Here is a 20903-nt window from a genome sequence, read left to right as displayed (position 1 = left end):
AAATACATGATGGTTAAGCTCCAGCCCCTTTCATTTATGCACTATAAGCAGATAATGTACAAGCAAAATGTAAAATATGTCCACTCCATTATGCACAAAGTCAAAGCAGAATAATTACATTTTCACTAGTAGGGATTATGAAACACATTTTCATAGAGCTATATTGTCCCTTTCTTAAGGATATGTGTTAGATAATGGGAAAGGGCTTTTGATGATGGAAATTTCTGCCACTTTTATTACAATTTTCTACCTCAAAATGATAAGATAGTAGCTCGTAATCATGACTTAGGATTTCATATATCTGGGATAGTATCTTAAATATAATTAAGCATCTCATCATTATGACTTAGATTTTATAATTATGATATAATATCTTAAATTATGGATTGCTTTCTTCCTTTTTTTCTTTCTCTTTTGATTTGCAGAAATGGGCTCTCACAGAAGGAAACAATTAAAGAAAGAAAGAAAGAGTGGCAGAGAGCAGCATGCCTTCCCTTTTATTTTGCCACTTATCTAGTTGACAGTCCTCTGAGCTGATATTACATAATAACTGTTCGAAGAAGCTGCCATAATTTAAATTAGTACAATAATTTCATGAGAGCAGTTTTCACACCTGCAGAGGAAACCAGCTACAGCAAGAAAAAAAAACACACCATCCGCTTCAGTTGCTGCAGGAAAACTGTAAAAGACGAGTTTCTCAGCAGAGGAAGTTAGAAAACAAAAGAGCCAGAGAAGGCGGCAACAGATGATATCTCAGATTTCCCCTGAAGTGGAAGTTCAATAATGAAATGATGATTTTTTTCAGGAGCTTATCCATCAAATCTGACCCACCTGAAGGCCCCAGAACAGACCTGAATATTTCTGAATACCAACAAACGCTGTTGAGTGGAAAATGCAGTTTGACAATTCTGTTTTCTTATTAAATTAATGTTTTGAGAAATGCTGCTCTGTGAACTGCAGAGATTCTGCAGTGATTTTTATTGTGAGGAGAACCTGCTAATAACAACAAGAAGGAGAAAAAAAACCTCCCTCTCTATTATTGTTAACATATCAGCCATGTGGCATGACGTACTCAGTCATATGAGCTTTAAATCTTAGTCTGAGTGAGACATAGATGTCTTACGTTTCTCACAGCCAGATGGCAGCACTGAAAGCAACATGTGCACCGCAGGAACTCATCATCACCATCATCACTATCATCATCATCCACCTGCTCTGCTCAATACAACATTCCCACTGGGTCAGATTCTTGTTTCTTCTTCTTACAAGGTCTTTTTTTTATTTTACATGGTTGCTAAATGTTCTCGTCTGTGTTTATTTGTGAAAAATCAGACTTAGGGTTAAATATTTAAGCAAACAATTCTGCAGTGACAACCTAATGCAGCTGTAATGGGAGCATAAACACAAGGAGGAAGGTGACGGAGGACGGGTTTCAGCATCTGCAGCAGCTTGACTAAAAATACGCCATTTGACTGCTGGATAAGTGGGACATCCGTCGCACATCTGGCGCCAACATCTGTCTCTTTCAGCACGTCAGAATCTTGTCTCACATCTCCTGAGGCAGCTTTTAAAGTTTGGCGCATCCAGTAAAGGACGGGAGGAAGGCCACACATATTCCCAGTGAAGGGGTGTGTGTGTTTAAATCTTTTGCACATGTGGCACACACAGTTAAAAGCCGTGGTGTTTTTAGGGTTTACATGGAAGAGCTACAAGCCTTAGGGTAAGACACATAACAACTTACTTTGTACCATTTTGGCAAAATTATTACAAATCTGCACAACTGAGATAACTGTGATCTGAGGTAAAATGGGGGAAAAAAGACTTAACCATCTTAGATTTACCTTCACATATGATACTTAAAGATACTTAGATAATAATAATAATAATATTTATTTTGGCCCAGATTGATAGCCGTTACAAACTTTGGTTATTTTGAGGCATTTCGGCACATTTTCAGACACTTACAGACAAATATGACTTGAAATCAACATTTCTTCCACTATGTTCAAGTTAAGGCCTATTCCAGCAGCGCTAAAAACTGAAATGAAGAAAGCAACACAAGTTTAATCCATCTCCTGTTGTTTACGTTTAAATCTAGGACTGAAACAAAACTGATTGCTACAGTTTAGTTATCCCTACGATCATATTAGGAGTTATCAACAAACCAAAGCAAAATAGGAGAATAAGGCCAACTATCGGAGGGTGGATAAAACATTCGCAGAACACAATTAAGTACGTCCAGTTCAAGTCACTGGGAGAAAATTACATGAAAATTTATACGGTGGGGGAACTACCCCTCTGGCCTCTCCAGGGTGGTGCCTCTGACTGCCAGTGACCGGTACTTGATTGTTGGAAAATCTGTAACTAAGAAGAAGTTCATAAAAACAAAAAGAATGTACAGAAACTGCAAAGCATGGAAAGATGAACTTGAATCCTAAAACAGGCAGGTTTATTTAAGAAGATGGACCCATTATAATGATCATAGGGACACCGTAACAGAGGCAGTGAATAACATGAAGGGGGTAGATGTCAGTCTGCTTGTGCAGTAATGCAAAGTTGGGATTTTTGTATAAAATTTGTACTCCTTAGTGACTGTAGAGCCTCACAAGGAGGACTGTTCTTAGTTTTAAAGGTTAATATTTGTGTTATTTCCTTTCTTGTACTTCATTGATAATTTTATTATTCAAAAACTAAAGCATTATACATATCTGCAGTTGTTTCGTGCGCTTTAAGTCAATTTATCTCACCAACCATCAGGTGTAACTACTGTTCCTTTTAGTTAAAATGACACACGGATGAGTGTACACTTAATTGTTTAATACTTGGAAGAATCTGATTGTTTTCCCACATGATGCGGCCCAACACAACTTTCCCAAAGCTCCTGTGTCGGGACAATGTGCTCTTTGTAGCTTTCTGTCACAGGAACGTCACATGAGTCCAGCCACAGCTGTCCGAGCAGCTGTTGCTGTGATGTCATCTGTGAACACATGATGTCCTGGAGTTCCCATTAGTAGTATGAAAAAAAAGAAGAAAAAAACCCACGCTGTCTCCACAAGACAGACACGACCAGGGCTGCGCACGCACGGTGTTAATCCCTGGATAAAGTGGAACGGGATCCCATTTTTCCAGCATATAGGGATTAATATTTCTTGTTTGACCCAGACGAGGTTTGAATCTCTGGAGTCAGGTTTAGTTTTTAGGGCAGGTTAGCCAAGGTAAGGCATTAGAAGGTCACGTCCACACAGCTAAAACGCTATTTCTGTCATGACTGGATTTAGTTTGTTCCCTATTAAGCATCTATTAGCGTCTGCTACTCCGTATGATTAAAAACTATCTTCCAGCTCCCCTTTCCCTGCACAGATTCACTAAAATGCGGCACACACAGACTCCAACAACTGTGAAATAAATGGCGGAGCAAGTCAACACAGTGAGGCTCGGTTATCTCTCTCTGTACAGTTTTATTTACATGATACTATTCTGTTGTACTGCTGGATAGCAAGATTATATGTAATACATAAATATCAACACAGTTTGTTGTTGTTGTTGTTTTTTTTCTTTTTTTTTGTACAAATTTGCATATAACTAAGAGTCAGAAAAAGAAAAACAGGAACTCAAGCAGATACACAGTTATTAAAATGAAAAAAAAAAAAAAAAAAGATCCTCACAAGGAGAAAGTAACAAGTCACAAACATACATGTGTCGGGCAGCTGTGAAAACGTACTTTTTTAAGCACAGACATGTGCTCATGCACACGCACACACACACGTTCTCTACAGCGTTCTATAGCAGACACACAGATCAACGGACAGGTGAGAAGTTACGACTAATCTATTATTTTTCATAAATCTAGCTCTGGCATGCTCCTGTACTTCTGTAAACATGTGCTGATAAACCAGGTAGCTCAACAGCTAAAACCACTGGGGGGGTCGGGGACATCACAGCCACGTTCCAACACACACCCACATACACACACACACACACACACACACACACTGTGCTCACATGAACGTTGTGTTAGCGCATAAAATCAAATAATTAAATGCACCGAATCCGCACGGCGACGTCAGGACAATTAAAACATCCGATAATCGATTCTCTGGAAATAAAACTCCCCAAAAACCCCAAACAAGTGAGCGATACTTCTTAAACACTAATGTCAGACGAAGAGTAACTCATGCAGTTCTTCCGTTCATTTAGGCCCCAACAACACTGCAGACTAAACACCACCCACCAGGCCCCTCAGGGATGGCTGCTGTCCTTCCTCTCAGGCCACGCGTCAGTGCGCACGGCCCCGCGCCAGGCGCTGGATTGGAATCTGAGACCGGGACTCTATGTGTCCATTTGAAACGGTTTGATCTAAAGAAAAGTGGATTTTGTTTGAGTCCCCCAACTAGTAATGGAAACGGTGTTGTTACAACCAGACAATCAAGCTGATCAGAGGGTCAAAGCTGATGATGAAGTGTGGGGGAAGACAGCGAAGCTCAACACAGCAGCTCTGAGGTAGATAAAGCTAGGAAAGACAAACTAAAGAAATCCTCTTGTGCGACGATGGTGACAGTTATTTTCTTCCGGTTGAGGGACAGCCAGAGGAGCTTTTTTTGTTGTTGTTGTTGGATAATCTGACCTGCCAGCGTCTGACACACAGCAGGGTTCGGTGAAATGACAGTTTTGGCACAAAGTGGCACCTGGTCTGGGTGAGAGGAGCACAGCGCATCCTGGACAGTTTGCCTGGTCTGCTCTTAATGAGACATTTATTCTTAAAAAAAACAAAAAGGACTCGAAAGCGGCAAATTTACACCACAAAAAAAAAAATTAATGAAACAAACTAATAAATGAGACAAAAAAAGAGAAAAGTGATCATTCATGCATGTCCATCAAACAGGATTTTTTTCTCCTTTTTTTCTCCATTTTTTTCTTGAGTTTGTTATTCTGAAAATCATCAAGTCTCCTCGATCATCAATCACTCATGCCGGCGCTCATTTCAAAGGGTCGCACTCATACTCCAGTCTTTCTCAAGGTGTTTCCTCATCGACAACTCGGCCGTTGTTTTCTTCTTTCTTTCTTAAAAAAAACGAAACAAAAAATCTATATTCTCTGGATCTTGTCAGCAACGACCACAGGATTCTCTTTACGGATCTTAGCAGCTGCCTCGGCCTTGTAATCGTAGGGACAGTTGTGCTTGTCGGAGTATCGATGGATGCCACAGAACAGGTTGCCACAGCGACAGTCAAACCCTGGGAGCACAAATGTCAAAGGTTAAAGGCTGAACTGAAACAGGGAGTTGGAAAAAAAAAAACAACAAAAAAAACAGGTTTTTGCACCAGATGACCCTCTATCCCCTGCCCCGCTCACCTGTGAGGCCCACCCTTTTGCGGCACATGAAGCACCTGTTCTTCTTAGGTTTGGGGGTGTCACTCTTGCTTTCTTCGGTGCTAGAGGAAGCTACAGGAGTTGGGCTAGAAGCAGCAGGCTGATTTACAACTGCACACAAAAGATCACAGAAACAGGCAACATTAGGTATATGTAGTTCACAATAGCAGCAAAAAGCATAATGTTTAATGATATAAGCTATACAAACAGATTTAAGTATAAGTATTTGAGTCTATAAATTTGCATAAATAACGTATTTGTCTCTTTTCTCTGAACGGTCTCGTGCTCTTGGCAGAATCCAGTACACTACTCTAAGAAAGACTCCAGCAGGCGGGAACAAATCTGAGTGTCCTGCGCTTTAGAGATATTTTTAAACAGGCTTATTTTTAGGCACCATCTCCTTCTTGGAGGATGTAAGTAAAAACCAACTGTTGAGTTTAAGGTACGCAGCAAAGCATCGAAAATAAACCGAGGCTGCAACGACGCCTTCGAATCAAAGCTTGTCTTAAGATGTCTGTCAGCTTTCAACAGTGTGCATGTGTGTGTCACAATATGCTCCAAGAAGTGTCTTGTTACACAAACATGTTTGTGTGCATTTTACCAGGCTCTAGGGGTTCAGGCTTGTCCTCTCTGGAGATGCTCATCTCTGTCATCTGTTGAGTTACAGGAAGAGACCCTTGAACAGTCCTGCAAGAGCAATTTTTGAAGAGAAACCGGTCAGTTGGACGACCACACGGGCTTAGATTTGAGGAGGATTCTCCAACTAGCTCAAAGAGTAAACACTAGACCCCACTGACCTAGACATGTCTGGTGAAGAGGCAGGGGAGGCATCAACCTTGGCTAGACTGGCTTCTAGTCTCTGGATGGCTGAGGCCTCTGAGGTAGGACTAGCAGTGGAGCCTTAATAAGGACAAAGGAGGTAAGTCAAAACAGCGACATCTGAAGTAAAATAAACATTCAAACCATGTCCTGCAATACACTGACTTGACTTTATTTCTAAACTATATAAAATATGATATACATAAAAGGTATATTAATGTAAAATGCACCACTTCATTTTAAATATCAGAACCAGTAGAAAAAACAAAGTCTAAGTTTTGCGTGGGTGGGTGGGATTTTTCTTTGCTGTCTTACCCATTGGGCTGAGGGGGCTCATGCGGTCGCTGCTCTGCTGTCGCGTCAGGTGTTCCTTGTAGCACACAGAGCACATGCCATTGGTCCGTGGGTTGCCATAGAAACCGCAGCCGGTGGCACAAAGCATGGGGACCGGGCTCTGGTTGGTCTCTTGAGCCATTGCTAGCAGAGACGGAGTGAGAATGCTTATTAGACCCGACAGGCGCAGGAGAAAAGCAGCTGCTGGAGGAGAGGCACCTCGGCCTGAGTCGACCACAGAAGGGCGGACTGATAACCCAAAGAATCACATTATGAAAATCCAACAACATGTTTGTTTTGACTCGCCCTTCTGTCTGAATACTGTAATGAGTGCTTCACCACAGGAAGCCCAGAGAACAAACAACCCTGTTCTGTTCAGCACTTTCGGCTTAAACCAGACTCCTGTGTCCCACAGCTTTGTTCACCACGTCCCTCCTCCCCCCCTTTATCTCCTCCAGCCCTTGAACCCTTGTGGCAGCTCTGAGAACAGTAGAAACTGCCATTCCCAAAATCTATTTGTATGCCTCTTCAGAAAGATCCTCACGGTTATTTCCCCATAACTAAAACACATGACGTTATTTGTGGATGACCCTTAACGAACCATCTGATCGCTCTTGGGGTAAACTAGAGGAACAGTTTTGAATATTCACAACATTCCCTTATCAGGGCACTGCACTTCCTCCATCTAGACGCGAACTGAGGCTCTGACTCACCGGCGGTCGCTTCATGAAAGAACAAACATTTCTCATCAGGTGGAACGGTGTTCCGTTTACCAGAAGATACCAAATTAAGTAGGTCGGCTGTTACAGGAAACGTCTCCTTGTGTTCCTCGTCACACAAGGTACGGCGAAACCCCCACCTTTCACTGCTTGCTCAACCGATAAACAAACCCTGTGTGAGTGCAGTTTGGCAGAACAAGTAGTCCTGTGACGCTGTCGCCTGCCTCTGCTACAATACAACAGGAAGTTGTGTAATGGGAGACGCTGACGTTTTACGCAACAGATCAAAAGCACCTATGACGAAGACAGAGACAGGAAGACGTAGATAATTCAGGTGAAAAGCATTCCGCCCGCCCACATTCTACCATTCATCTAATCACAGAGCAGCAGCGTCGCGTTTGCCTTGTCAACAACCAACACGGACAGCTGGTTGCTTGTTTTGGTCTGAAGGCACAAAAACAAGACGAGTGTTCAAGGAGAAGCTGGCAGGTGCAAGTTTATTTCAGGTACCCCAACTAACAAATGCCTCAAAACCCCGAGCAGACGCCTAAATCCAATTTCCTTCTTTGTTCCTTTAAAGAGCTACTGCTGTGTCAACAAAGTGTTTCCTTGGAAAAGCCCACAAAGACCTCTGTCACTCGTGTCACGTGTTCCAACTCCTGACTGCTGAAAAATACCAGACAGGGACACCGACTGTAGCTAGAGTAGAGCTCAAAGGAACATTTTAATGCCCTTACAGCGTTAATATAGCTTCAGCATGGACTGCAGGAGACAACTCGGAAAGTGAACCAGTGAACGAGGGCCTCGAAGTGAACGCTTAACCACAACTGCTAACTTTCTGGCACAAAGGAACAATGGCTGGGAGGACTCCGAGCTGTCACGTCGCCTAAAAACAGAGACTTCTCGAGAACAGGAACAGAGTGAAGTCCTGCATTTAAACAATCTGACACCACTACGTCCCGAACTGATCTTGGGTACAACATTAACGAGGCACGCAGTGTGTGCTATAAAGCATATCTGACAGGGCATGCCAGGGGCTTTCCAGCACAAGACACAACCACAGTTTCCTCAAACATAAGACGCCTGTAAGAGCTGCTCTGTCTTGACATTTCGCAGCGGTTTCAGAGCTGAGGACAAGTTGGGCCACTCTGAAAAGGGAACATATGTGGACTAATCTCGGGCAAACAAAGGGGGGGAGACTGTGCTTCTTTATCATCGGCAAACTTGGCTCATATTTCAGGGCCCGCTGGGTTAGAAACTCCTGAGTCACAGCGAAGGGCAGGCCTGAAAGAGTCCACAGCAGCTTTGTTTGGGCAACTACTCACCTGAATCAAATGGCACAGCGTTTTTAAAAGAAGCTCAGACTGACAGGAAGGCATCAGCAGTGATAATTTGTGAAACAACCCAGAGTCTAGACTGTGAGGTCTCTCTGCTCCCTTTGTTTCTTCCTTCCTCCTTTGTCTGCTGTCTCCTTGCTTCCTGTTTAGACATCGTTCCCTACCTCGCATTTATCGCAGCTTTTGTGCTCGTAGGCATTTTTTCCCCCTTCTGTCTTCTCAACAAAGCAATGTTAACCAAAATGGCTGTACAATCACAATTAGTCACTTAGTAGACGGCTCCCGCAAAGTCTTTTACCATCGAGCAGCAGAAACAACCGCACAAAGATGAGTTTTAATGTTTAAGCGAAAAGCCGTGCGGTAATTTGAGAGCAAGTCTCTCGCTCTGCTTGCCTATTCGGCTTATAAATTTTCTATTTCTAGACGGGAATTAACAGGCTTTGGTTCCCCATCCCCCAGCTCGGGACAAGCTGAAAAACAAGAGACAGAAACCAGGACTAGCTCCCTCCCTTCTTGTTTTTTTTTTCCTGATTCAACCAGAGTCACGTTCAAAGACTTGTGATATTTCGAGTCAGGTAGAGAAACACGTTGATGGTAAGTTAAAGACAGAATAATAGTAATATTAATAATAAAATAACAAGGTTGTTGGCCACTCAAACCCCACACACCGCCTGACCTTTTAAGCCTCAGTTAAAGGTCGCCACGATCCCCTCAGAAACACCTACAGCTTTTAGTTCTTTACCTCGACAAAGTAAACTCGCTTTAAAAACTCCGAAAATGACCAAACTAATAAAGATAATCACCTGCTGAAAATGGTGGTGGTGGGGGGTTGAATTTCTCGCGAGACGACAAGAAAAAAAGCGACCGTTGGAGCGGAAAACCGTCGACCGTTGCGGGTCCAGGTAAGGTCCTTTTTCTTTCTTCTTTTTTTTTTTTTTTTGTTCGTCCGCGCCTCGTTGTCCTCTCCGTCAGGCGGCTTTAAAACGGGTCTGGCTGTCCCCCCTCCTCGGCGGCCTCCTTGCCTTTCCTCCTTCCTCTCTCCGTGTCCCGTCCTCCTCTGGATGGATGTTTGTTTCCTTCTTTAGCTAGAGGAGTGGTGGATGATGTCACGGGTAAAACAACGTGCCTTCATTGGCTGCCTGCGGAGCCCCCGAGCGGCTCGGTGCTGTTCTGTCTGACTGTGGGAGGGCACGAGGAGGGGGGGAGGGGGAGGGGAGTCAGGTGTGCGCATGCGCAAAGCCAGGATTGCGTTATTACATGTCTATTCGTCATCCACCCACAAGGACACGAATCCATTTACTGAGTAATCCTCCTAAATGGAAGCATGAATGAACGACCATTAAATAATATTTATTATTATTATTATTATTATGATAAAGCATGACTACCAGGGAAATCCTGTCCGGACTGTTTGTCCTTTGAAAAAGGCAGTTTATTACTGGTTAAATTGTTCCTAAACTGACTCATGTGAAGTAATTCATACAGTCAAGCAACACCAGTGCAGATTTACAACTTGAACAATATGCAGCTGGTTTGCTCTTTATACAGATATGCAATGTAAACACTTTTTTTTTCTTCTACTGGCAACAAAAAACAAGTCATAGGGGTTTAAAGACGCCCCAAAGCCTGTTCCCGATGGATTCCAACAGGAGCGGCACTGTGATTATCAATGCTATGTTTAAAGCTAGAATCATAATCTTGTGACGACACTTTTTAAAAAAAAAGCTCCAAATCCCAACCTAAATCATCATAACTGTGTGTCCAACTTCAAAGTTTCTGCTCAAATGAACCCAAACACAGTTCTCATCCTGAAACTAAGATAACAACAAACAAAGTGTTGAATCTTTGCCTTCTCTATTCTAGCATCTATGCCAGAATAGAAACTTGCAGAAGTGTGCAAACAGAAAAGAAGCATACACAAGCACACTTGTGTTAATGTTGGGAGTGTAAACATGTGTGGGGGTTAAAAAAGATAAGTGCTGACTGGCCCCGAGAGATCCTGGTATTTTCATATCTGTTATAAAACAAAATAGCTCTGTGGGTATAAACAGGTTTGTAGCCACCACTGTGGACAATTAGGAAAATTGTTTTTTTCAACTTTGTAAAGTGCACAAAGAAGATGTGTGTACTGTATGAGGAATTCTTGTGACTAAATCAGCAATCTTATATGTTAACTAATTCATAATCATATTGAGAGAAAGGATCAGTAAACTGATGAATATCTAATGTTCATTGTTACCTGATTATAGTTAAGATGGAAACCCAAAAGTGATTAAATTTTCTGGAAGTTAATCAGAAGTTTTGTTGACTAGACCGGGTCAGCTGCAGGACTTGGGACTCCTGACTCGACCTAAAACTGTTCCAACTGCTGATCAACGGACATTATAGTGAAAGACTCACAGTAAGACAAATCACATGAGCTATTTTTATTAAAGGAAGTTTAACCCTAACTTCTGTTTTTCTTTTTTTTTTTTTTAAATTTGTTAGGGGTTTTTTTTTTTAGACCTACAGGCGTAAGAACATGTCACTTGCTGGCCCTGCTGTTGTGAAATGTAAGGAACCAGTTACTCGCAGTGGGTTATTCCTGTTGTGTAGTTCGCCCAGAGGTTCAACAAGTCTAAACCTATCCCCTCCACCTTTTCAGTATTACGTCAGACGCACGTCCCCGGGCGCTGCGGCAGCTCTGTTGAGCAAGCAAACACTCGGGGTGTGTGTGTGTTAGCGTGTGCTCTCTGAAGGAACATGCTGTCACGGGTGGATTCATGGAAATGTGGAATAGGACAGTCTGGAAGCCACAGAAGGTTTTAAACAGAAACCTGAAGTGGAGCAAAGTGAAAGTAAAAATAGGTGCCGCTCCGGATTTCACCTAACTTTTTAGGGGGGAAGTTTGCTTTCTTTTTCTCACCCTAAACACACAGACGGCGGCTGAAGACACTGAACATGTACACAGATGAACAACGAGCAACTTGTTGATGTCTTACAGCCTAGGGCGAGGCCTCTGACGACACTGTTACGTTCTTCATTTCTTTGACTAGCTTTTTACATTCAAGTGACTATATTTTATAGGTATTTCTTAAAAACCCTACAGTATATTTTCAAAAGAAAACACAAACAGAGGGTTTTAAAGGTCTGAGAAGAGACTACTGATCAAATCACCACTCGATAGAAAGGACCTTCTTGACCTTTCCTGGAAGAGAGTCACCACGATCAGAGAGGCCTAAAAAAACATGTTTACACAATCTTTTTTTTTTTTTTTTCTATCCCATGATGTCAGTTTATCACGACAATGAAAGTAATCAAATCTGAGCCGTGCTTCGCAAACATTGTGTAAAATGTGTATTCAAAGTTGTTTTGTGTTAATAATCGTTCCTCTATTGTTCAGACTTAAGCTCAAAAGCTGTGAGTAAGTAAAGCACAGGGAGAAGGTGGGGGGCGGGTGGGGGGGGGGAAAGGAAGCCCTGTCTGTGTTTTACACTGAGCTCTTTGTGTTTGAGTGTCGTGTTAACACAGGCCTGTACAGAGCAGAGAAGAAGGAGCATGTGTGTGGCTAGTATGTGAAGGTTCATGGGTTCCAGGGAGAGGAGCGGGGGAGGCGAGGTTGGGGGGCAGCTGAGGAGAGACTGAGGAGGTGTTGAGTATCATCACCCATCCCCCTCCCTCGCTGTCACGCCTCGGCCTCTGGATAAGAGTGCGTTTTGGGAGGATGTAGGTGTTTATCCATTCCTTTTTTCCTTTTTTTTTATACTCACGACCATGACAGATGCACGTGAGAGACTGAAAGTGAGAATGTTGCCATGACAACAGATTGTACAATTTACAACCATCTTTTTGTGTGGGCATGTGTTACAGTCTGCGTATGTGTGTGTGTGTGTGTGTGTGTGTGTGTGTGTGTTTGAGGATTACTTCTGTGAATCTGGAGCAGCCTGTTTGTAGTTACCAGGCAGATATTGGCCCACTATACACACACACACACACACACACGCACGCACACAGAGGCACAGCTTGCTTGTCTCTGGTCTTGGAGCGGCGAGACACTGTTGATAAAGCAGCTAGTAGTGGAGATGGCAGCTTATCCATTTACAGAAGCTGTGTCTGGGCCTCGATAAGCTCGGCTCTGTGGCTGATCAGAACCATTGCTCCAGGACTTGGTACTTTTTCCTGCTCTGTGTCGAGTAAAGACAAATGCTTCTCAAGAGCAGCACATCTGTGGGATTTATTAAATCCATGATATATTGATTTGCATTTATGTTGTTGTAAAACTGAAATAAATAAAGGAGGTAAAAATCCCCCCAAAAAATAAAAACAAAATTATTGATGATTCATGATTTATGAAGTCCTTCTTTATTACTTCTGGCCAGTAAGAAGTTCCAAAACCTCTCAAAGTAGAAATCTCAATCTGAACTCTTCCCTTCATGTTTTTTTCTCCAGCTTGAGCATTTGTATGACTGTTGGATCTGTCTTGCGTGAAGTATGCGTGCACATGTGGTTTTAGTAAAACGGTCCTGGGGGGTAAACCTGCGGGGAGGAGCTGCCTCCTCATGCAACTGCACGTCCACGACATTTTGACAAAAACAACAATGCTGTTTAAGTTTCCAAGCCGTTCTGTGTGGGTTTGTCCTATTCCAGCTGATACATGACACAGTTCTGCGAATGACCGCGCGCCTGCATGCTGCGATAAAGTGCAACCACCTCCCCCTGCATGCGAGTGTGCATGTGAAAGTAAGTGTGTGTGTACATGTGTGTGCAGCAGATGTCCAGTGTTTCTGGCTGCCTGCTCTTTGTTGCTGCTCCCTTGTGCAAACCGGGCACGGCCACGTGCTTCTCTGACTGCAGGGACAGGCCACGCCTTCTCCGCCTCTTCCTCCTAATCTTTCAGTTTCAGAGGCCAAGTCCTGCCCTCAACAACCCCCAGAGTCCGTCAGGGTTTGCCTGCCAGCTTGATGACGCTGCTTTTACTCACGCGTGCTTACTGTGCTCTCTTTTTGTCCCACCCAGACGGTGAGCAGCAAACACATGATGCTTTAACCTGAGCAACACATTTCCTCATTACACACATGCCATCTATTTGTCTCAGTTTCTGTCTTACTTTTCATATATTAAAAGGCTTGAATTTCCTTCCTCAATGCCTTTTTTTCATATTTGATCTCTTCCTCAAAAGCAAACAGAGGCACGAAGAAGGAACTTGGTTACGGGGGAAACAAGGGAGGAAGATATTCAGCTGTGGAAAGGACAAGATTTGAACTGAAGCTTTGTTAACATGGGTGAAACTTATTAAACTAGTTTATAATTGAAGTCCTTCCTTAAACTGTTAAATTAGTCTTACTGCTCAAAAGCAACCAGCCTCCCCAGATGGCTTTGAATGTGACAAAACAAAACTGTATGGCACTGAAACTGTAAGTATCTATGTGATGAATGTCTCATTTCAATGCCTATAGCAAGGCTGTGTTTACAGTCTGAATCACACCTGGAATAACCTGCGCTCTTCTCTCACTTCCCTTCCTTCTCTGATATAAACAAGCCAGGTTTTACCCTCTGGGCTGAACTCCCTGCTGCTTTACATTTACCTTCAACCGTTGTTTAACCAAAGAGACGTTAATGCCAATTAGGGTGTTTTGCTAAGAATAGAGGAAGACAGGCAGGTTTCCTATTAGAGATGCAGTTTGTGCATTTGCATTTTCACCATTACAGCACTGAAAAAAAAGAACAAAAACAAACTAGGAGCTTTAAACAAATTAATTGAAATTGTGCCCCCTGCAGCGAACGGTTCATTTTGTTTGATGACCTTACCCAAATGATCGTTCTACCCAGTACAAACCTTTGTCAACTTCTCATATTTAATTTAAAGTTCAAGCTGTTGACCTCAGTCAACCCGCCTGCGGTTAGCAGCCAGGGAGCCTGGAGACAGACACTTCGTCTGTTAGGTGCTGCTTTTGTATCGCTGCAAGAAATTGATGAGTCACTTACTAACCCCTGCACTCTGGTAGCTGCAAATTCATGGATGTGGGTCCCTTTAAAGAACAATCAGAAAAAATATCAGCTCTCGTGCTGACTTTTATTATTTCCTGAGCTGACGCCAAAATGTTTTCAGTCCTTTCAGGCAGCTCTGCGGTGTAATGATTAACTCTGGTGCCTCGCAGACACACGAGCTGCTTGTTCTGGATGGAAATTGCATGTTGGCCCAAGTGACGTGTTGCTATTCTTTCTTTTCTTAACACCTGCTGCCATGAAGGGTGGACGATGATGTTATTTCCCGACTGTCTGTTAGCAAAATGTCTCATAAATCAGGGGATGGATTTTAATGAAACTCTATAACCACCACTCGATTCAACACAACCCACTGCCATCTAATCTTAAGAAACACACAAATAACTCAGCCAGTTTTACAGATATGAAGCTAAAGAACATATTTTTCTACCAGCAAAAATGTTTTTTTTTTTCAGTTCATTTCTTACAAGACAATATAAAATACAAGGTAGTGTTTTGGTTTGAAGTTCCTCCAGAAGAAGCCTAAAATAAGAAAAATAAAGCACATTTCCTAGTCGTTAAAGAAAACACAGTGGTTAAATGAAAATAAACCTAGTTTGGGTTAAAGCGTTTTTATCTATTTGAAACACGATGTCAATATTTAAATGTAGCTTTTTATTAAAGCCACTTTTTTAGATATTTGAATGGACTCTTCTCATTTTTAAACAGCTCTTAAAGGAGCCAAAATAGAGGGATCAAGCAATTAGGACAGGATCAAATAATTTTATTCATTTTTTTTTCCTTTAAAAATAATTTAAATAGCAAAAGAGAGCTGTGGTAACTTAAAAACATACTACAAGAATAGTTCAGAAACATGCCACAGTTTAAATTGTATCATAAGGAAATAAATATATCTTGGCTGAACTGACCGTTTTAAAAATCAGAAATGAAATGAGGGCAAGAACAGATCTTTGAGGGGCACCTGTGGTTTTCCTGACAGGTTTTCTGCTGTGAGATTTCACATGAAATACCAAAAACAGTTCAGAGCTTTCTGACTGAGGCTCACTGAGCTAAGTGTTTGTAGTCAAGGTTCATGATTCAGAGGACTAACGCTGCTGTTCTGCTGCTGTGAATCTAGTGTATCTGGGCTGTCTTGACTAGCTGGTTTGTGGAATAATGAGCTTCCAACAATAAATTACATTCTTACATGTTGTTATGTGGGTGGACTCAGAAATCTCAAATATACAAATCTAGACAGTAAAAAACCTTAAAAAACAATCTATATGGCTGAATATAACTCACTTATATCACTCAGATGTTGAAGGTAAAAATGACCAGTTTTAGTGTAAACTTGTTGCTTTGTCTTTTTAACCTGCTAATAGAGGCACGTTCTCTTGCAATGTTTTCTTTTACAAGAAGATTGATCATGTTTCCATGCCTGAATGGCCTGGACGACCTCTTTCACCTGCACACACACACTCCCAAAGAAAATAGAAAAACACGAAACATCAAGATAAGAGTGACGTCTGAGAGGGCAGAGAGGTGTCCTCCCACTGCTGCACAGGAGTCCGTGTGGGGCAACACCACCCTCTGCAGGTTCACAACCAGAAATCTATTGTTTCTTTACGTCACTGTGGTGTGCTTTTATGCACATTACATAAAATAACCAGAATTCTCAAAACATTTTATCTTCCGAGTTTTCCATGTTTAAATTTATTTATGTTTTCACAGACAAAGAGTTCTCAAATATACATATTTGTATGTTTTCCTTTTATATTTTAGCTTTTATTGATCTTTTCTTCACTTCTGCACACATTAAATTGCACCTCTGTAATGCTGTTTTTTCTAATGATTTATGCCTAGTTGGTGATACGCTGCATTATTTCTTATATCTTTTATCATATTTTATTAATAACTTTTCACATTTTTTTTTCTCTCTTTGTCCTGCCTTTTTCAAAATGTGTCACTGTTTGATGTGTGAATCGATAAAAACTGACAGGACATGCCTAAAACTCAACAAAGCTGTGCAATTTATTTCATAATAATAATAAAAACTTTAGAAGACATTCAGCTGGGTAAATGGGATTTTCTTTTTTATACAGTTATTTCTGCATAAAGTCCAACAGCAATGTCATCTACTTGATATGATAAAACATGTGTGCACAAAGAACCCTAATCCTCACTTTAGCCTGCTGTTCTTATGGCTTTCATTCATTCATCTTGACACACACAATCTTTGCAAGCATACATAATTATTCAGAAATGCACCCACGGCTGCATAAAGGCAGTCATAACTGTTTTGAATAATTGATTGTTAGTGAAATTGCACGGCTCTAAGGTTTCCATCTGATCATTGTTCCTGTTTCGGGTGGATGGGTGGTGAGGAAAAAGTGAACTTCTCATGCAACTTACTCATCACACACCGGCCCTTCAGGACACGCGCACCCACCTACATGTTTTGTTTCTGTGGCAGCGCACGTACTTGGATGAGGCCCCCGCTTGTGATGCAGAAGATGCAGCAGCGGTGAGGTCTATTAAAGCCTGCAGCTCCATTCGTCTCCAGCTCACTTCACCTCTGGATGCTGCAGGGTCACTCTGCGAGGGGATACAGGACCATGAGAGGAAGATGCCTCGAGACAGTTTGATCCCCTCAGAGAATGACAGTAAGATCCTGTCAATGTTTATATTTCTGCAAGAAAATGGCTTTTCTGCGTTTCACATTATTTTATGCAGGAGTTTTGCTAAAATAACAAGATTCATCCAGTTCCCCTGTTGTGTTAATTACTGATTATGCTTTAACATTATCTTTTTTTGTGTGTATTACATATTTATTGATGAAAATGCAATGCATTTGAATTTTGCCTATTTAAACAGGGTCTAAGTTGACTTATTTAAGCCTTTTTTAGACAAAGATGCAGTTTTGTTTTATCAGTGTGAAAGTAGGATAAATGTGAAAGTAAGATTGTGCTAAAACCATTACTAGACTTGCTTTACTCCATAAGACAATAAAATATCAACCAGAGACATTTTTTTCTGTGGTGCATTCCTGCCTCCTTCTGACCCTGTTTAACTTTTGGGAGCTGGCCCCCGGCCCTCGACCGTCTCCTCTGTCCTCGTGGGCTTGGCCACCTCATCTCCCCTTCATTAGGCCTTTGTTTGCTCCTTTTGTGCCCCTCTGCTGCACCCGACCGTAATGACCCGCGTGCTGCCCACTCCGGTTACAGTAAGGACACACATCAAAAGGCCGACTACATAAATATCTGCTCAGACTGTCAGTGGTCCTCTTTGTTTTCCTCTTCATCCCCGTTTTACAGCAGCACAATGGAGCCAGGTGCACAATAAGGAAGGTTTGACTCGACCAGTGAAAGGGGTCAGTGTGGCATTAAAAGCATAAAAGGAGAGGATTTATAAAAACTGAGATTATAACAGGATGACCTCGTGAGACGAGCTGTTGCAGGTCCATAATATCTCAAGGTTTGCATTAACTTAAACAGTTATATATGAGTAGATTTTTTTTCAACAGGTAAAGGTCTGAAGGCTTATCTCATGTAATCAAAGACAAATGTGCAAAATAAAAAAGACTGAAATAATGCCACTCCTGTACAAAAAAGAAAGAAATAAACTTACAAGCAATCTTTAACAAGGTCCTTAAACTCATGTCCTTGTTATTTTAGCAAAACTCCTGCAAACTCACAACATTACTTATGGTGTTGCCATTCCTCTGATGTCTCAACGTCAGCATCAAGAAACATTTAAGGCAGAGCGCTTAAATAGCACTAGAAGTTTTTTTTTTGTAGGAAAAATGGACAAAAATCTTCAAAAAAATGAAGCAAAAGATAAATATTAATAAACTATACTAAATAAAGATGGTGCCCTATTAAGCTTTGTTGGTTTTTGTAGTGTTTTTAATAATTTGTTTTCAATTTGAGGTAATCTTGATCATTCAACTTTTTTCATATTTATTCAAAAATATGAAATATGTTTGCATAAGTTTGGGCAACCTTTGACCAAAGCTGCTCAAACTTATGCAAGTTAATGTTCTTCTTCAACAAACAAACAAACAAACAATGAGAACAAGTGCAGCCAAAGACAGTACTTCCAGAAGATATCTTGTTTTTCGAACTCTGTGGATTTTACAGTGACTTTCTCTTTCCTCCACAGCTGACATTGAGCTGGACTTTGCCGGTTAGTTGGCTCTTGATTTATTACATAAATGTGTTACTATAAATAGAAGTTTTAAATATTCAGATTATTTTTTATTTTACAGCAAGCACGCAAAAAATATCGTCCTAAACATAAAAAATATCAAACTGATAGATTTCTTATTGTGCTTTACATTACATAAAGTTTTGTTTTGAAGATTGTTCTCTTTTCTGAATCTCACCTTACCTCACACACCCATGTTCATCATTTAATCTTTTTCCCAAGTTAAAATAAGATTATTAGACCATGTCGAGACAAATTAACAATACTCAGCTAATTCTGGGTCGACAGAGTAACAAAGAAACATAAAACAGTAGTAAAGAGCAGCAAATTACTGAATGAAAGCAGAACTGATGCTTTTATTACAGGTGAAGATGATTTTCAAGAAGCACATGAGAGGAAGAAACACAGAGGGCAAAGAAGAGATACTGACAGAGAGAAGAAGAGGAGGAAGAATAGCAGGAGAAAAGAAGCATCTTCATCAGCAGACAGAGAAAAAGAGCTTCAGCCAAGGCACAAGAAAACAGAAAGGAGCAGGAGAAGAAGTGCAAAAAACGAACAAGAAACAAAAAGAAGTAAGAGGGACGAGGAAGGCCGAGGCCAAACGACCAGGCGCAAGACAGCAAAAACAAAGAAGAACATCAAAAATGAAAAAACAAAAAAGACAGACGATGAGATGGAGGGAGAAGCTGGAGAAAGAAATGAAAAAGGAAAAAAGAAACATGGAAGTGCCAAAAAAGGGGAGCGGAAGGAGGGTGGAAGTGAACACGTGGCAAAAGAGAAAACACAAGTGAAGAAGAAGAAGAAAAGGCACAAGAAGGTTGTTGAAACAAGGTGAAACTTCAGTTGCTTTGTGGCTTCTGCATGTTGTAAGGTGAATATTGTCTTGTGCACCAACACGGCAGTCTTCGATGTCTCAGTTCAGATCAGGAGACGAGCGAGGAAGGCGACGATGAAGAAAATGCCAACGAGGATGAGGAGGTGAGGCCAGAGTCTCTGTCCCCAGAGGAGCTGGAGAAGCTGAAGGAGGCCGTAGATGAGAAGAAGAAACTGATCCAAAGTCTGAGGGGAAAACCGTGGTTGATGAAAAAGAAACTCGTCACTTTACGGTACTTTAACTTATTTCTTTAAGATGTCTTCTGTTTGTTCAGCTGGTAACACTTTAAGTGAGAACATACCTTCTTTTAGAGAGTCTCAAGAGTTTGTGGAGAAATATGAAGGAGCTCTGGGGAAAGGAAAAGGCAGGAAGCTCTATGCCTACAAGGTGATGATGACCAAGGCAAGTAGACAATGGATTTCACTTGATACAAATGTTTCTAGCATATACTGCTGCTTTGATTCACTCAAAACTGACATCAAAACACAAAAAATTCACGTCATTAGAGGTGGATGAAGTTCCAGCGAGACTTTGAAAACTTCAAAACTGCCTGCATCCCATGGGAGATGAAAATAAAGGAGATTGAAAGTAAGTTTGCTTCATGATTCAGTTTTAAGACAACTTTTCCGTCACTATCTTAGTTTTCATTTCCCACCTAGACAAATAAGTGTGAACAAACCTTGTGAGTAAAACAAAAAGGCTAAAATTAAAAAAGTTTTTTTTGTAGTAGTTTTAGGCCTATCCATATTGACCAGACACCTTTCTCTGACAAATAATTTCCATTCTGTATTTTATCCAGGTCATTTTGGTTCCTCAGTCGCCTCATACTTCATCTTCCTGAGGTGGATGTATGGCATCAACATGATCCTGTTTGGACTGACCTTTGGCCTGGTTATGGTACCAGAGGTATGTCTCCTGACTGCTACACATCTTTACTGCACCCTAACATTTATTTATTCATCCCAGGAGGATTCTCTCTTTAATAAGGTCAATGTCCATTTTATTTATACCAAACTCTGTGAGCTAAGGTGCACCAAAGTATTGTTAACAAAAAAGTTATCAAAACCAAGAGCCATGTTTAACATGGCAGTCAAAAAATATTTTTTTTTCACAGAAGATTGATTATATAAAGTCAGGGGTCTAATATTATTATCTGATTACCCACTAAATCCATCCATCCATCCATTGTCTTCCGCTTATCCAGGGTCGGGTCGTGGGGGCAGCAGCCTAAGCAGGGAGACCCAGACTTCCCTCTCCCCAGCCACTTGGGCCAGCTCCTCC

General features: G+C 41.4%; 2 protein-coding genes across 2 annotated transcripts in view; one reads left to right on the top strand and one right to left on the bottom strand.

Moving 5' to 3' along the window:
- Positions 1-3438: 3438 nt before the first annotated feature.
- zfand5a (zinc finger, AN1-type domain 5a) lies at positions 3439-9645 on the bottom strand. The gene is made up of 6 exons (XM_017417316.3): positions 9382-9645; positions 6505-6666; positions 6168-6270; positions 5972-6057; positions 5353-5481; positions 3439-5234 (listed from the first exon to the last, which is right to left on the bottom strand). The coding sequence occupies exons 2-6, from the start codon at positions 6662-6664 to the stop codon at positions 5086-5088; spliced, it is 627 nt and encodes a 208-aa protein (XP_017272805.1). The 5' UTR covers positions 6665-6666; positions 9382-9645; the 3' UTR covers positions 3439-5085.
- A 6775-nt stretch (positions 9646-16420) lies between these two features.
- Positions 16421-20903, top strand: part of tmc1 (transmembrane channel-like 1) — a 13278-nt gene continuing 8795 nt past the window's right edge. Inside the window, exons 1-7 of the mRNA XM_017417160.3 lie at positions 16421-17205; positions 18704-18727; positions 19114-19579; positions 19666-19854; positions 19934-20024; positions 20129-20210; positions 20422-20528. Of these exons, the coding sequence (XP_017272649.2) occupies positions 16944-17205; positions 18704-18727; positions 19114-19579; positions 19666-19854; positions 19934-20024; positions 20129-20210; positions 20422-20528 (1221 nt within the window). The 5' untranslated portion in view covers positions 16421-16943. The remainder of the gene's footprint in view (positions 17206-18703; positions 18728-19113; positions 19580-19665; positions 19855-19933; positions 20025-20128; positions 20211-20421; positions 20529-20903) is intronic.

The sequence above is a fragment of the Kryptolebias marmoratus genome, linkage group LG1 (genome assembly GCF_001649575.2).
Source record: "Kryptolebias marmoratus isolate JLee-2015 linkage group LG1, ASM164957v2, whole genome shotgun sequence".
NCBI lineage: Eukaryota > Metazoa > Chordata > Actinopteri > Cyprinodontiformes > Rivulidae > Kryptolebias > Kryptolebias marmoratus.
The sequence above is the reverse complement of the archived record's forward strand: the minus strand, read 5'-3'. Positions and strand labels throughout refer to the sequence as shown.

Bases quoted from the DNA above. Each gene is read 5' to 3' on its own strand.
- zfand5a (XM_017417316.3), bottom strand. From the start codon at position 6,664: ATGGCTCAAGAGACCAACCAGAGCCCGGTCCCCATGCTTTGTGCCACC. The intron at 6,058-6,167 runs GTCAGTGGGGTC...TTGCTCTTGCAG, and splicing joins TCTTCACCAGACATGTCTAG to GACTGTTCAAGGGTCTCTTC. The intron at 5,482-5,971 runs GTAAAATGCACA...TTTTGTGTGCAG, and splicing joins GCCTGAACCCCTAGAGCCTG to TTGTAAATCAGCCTGCTGCT.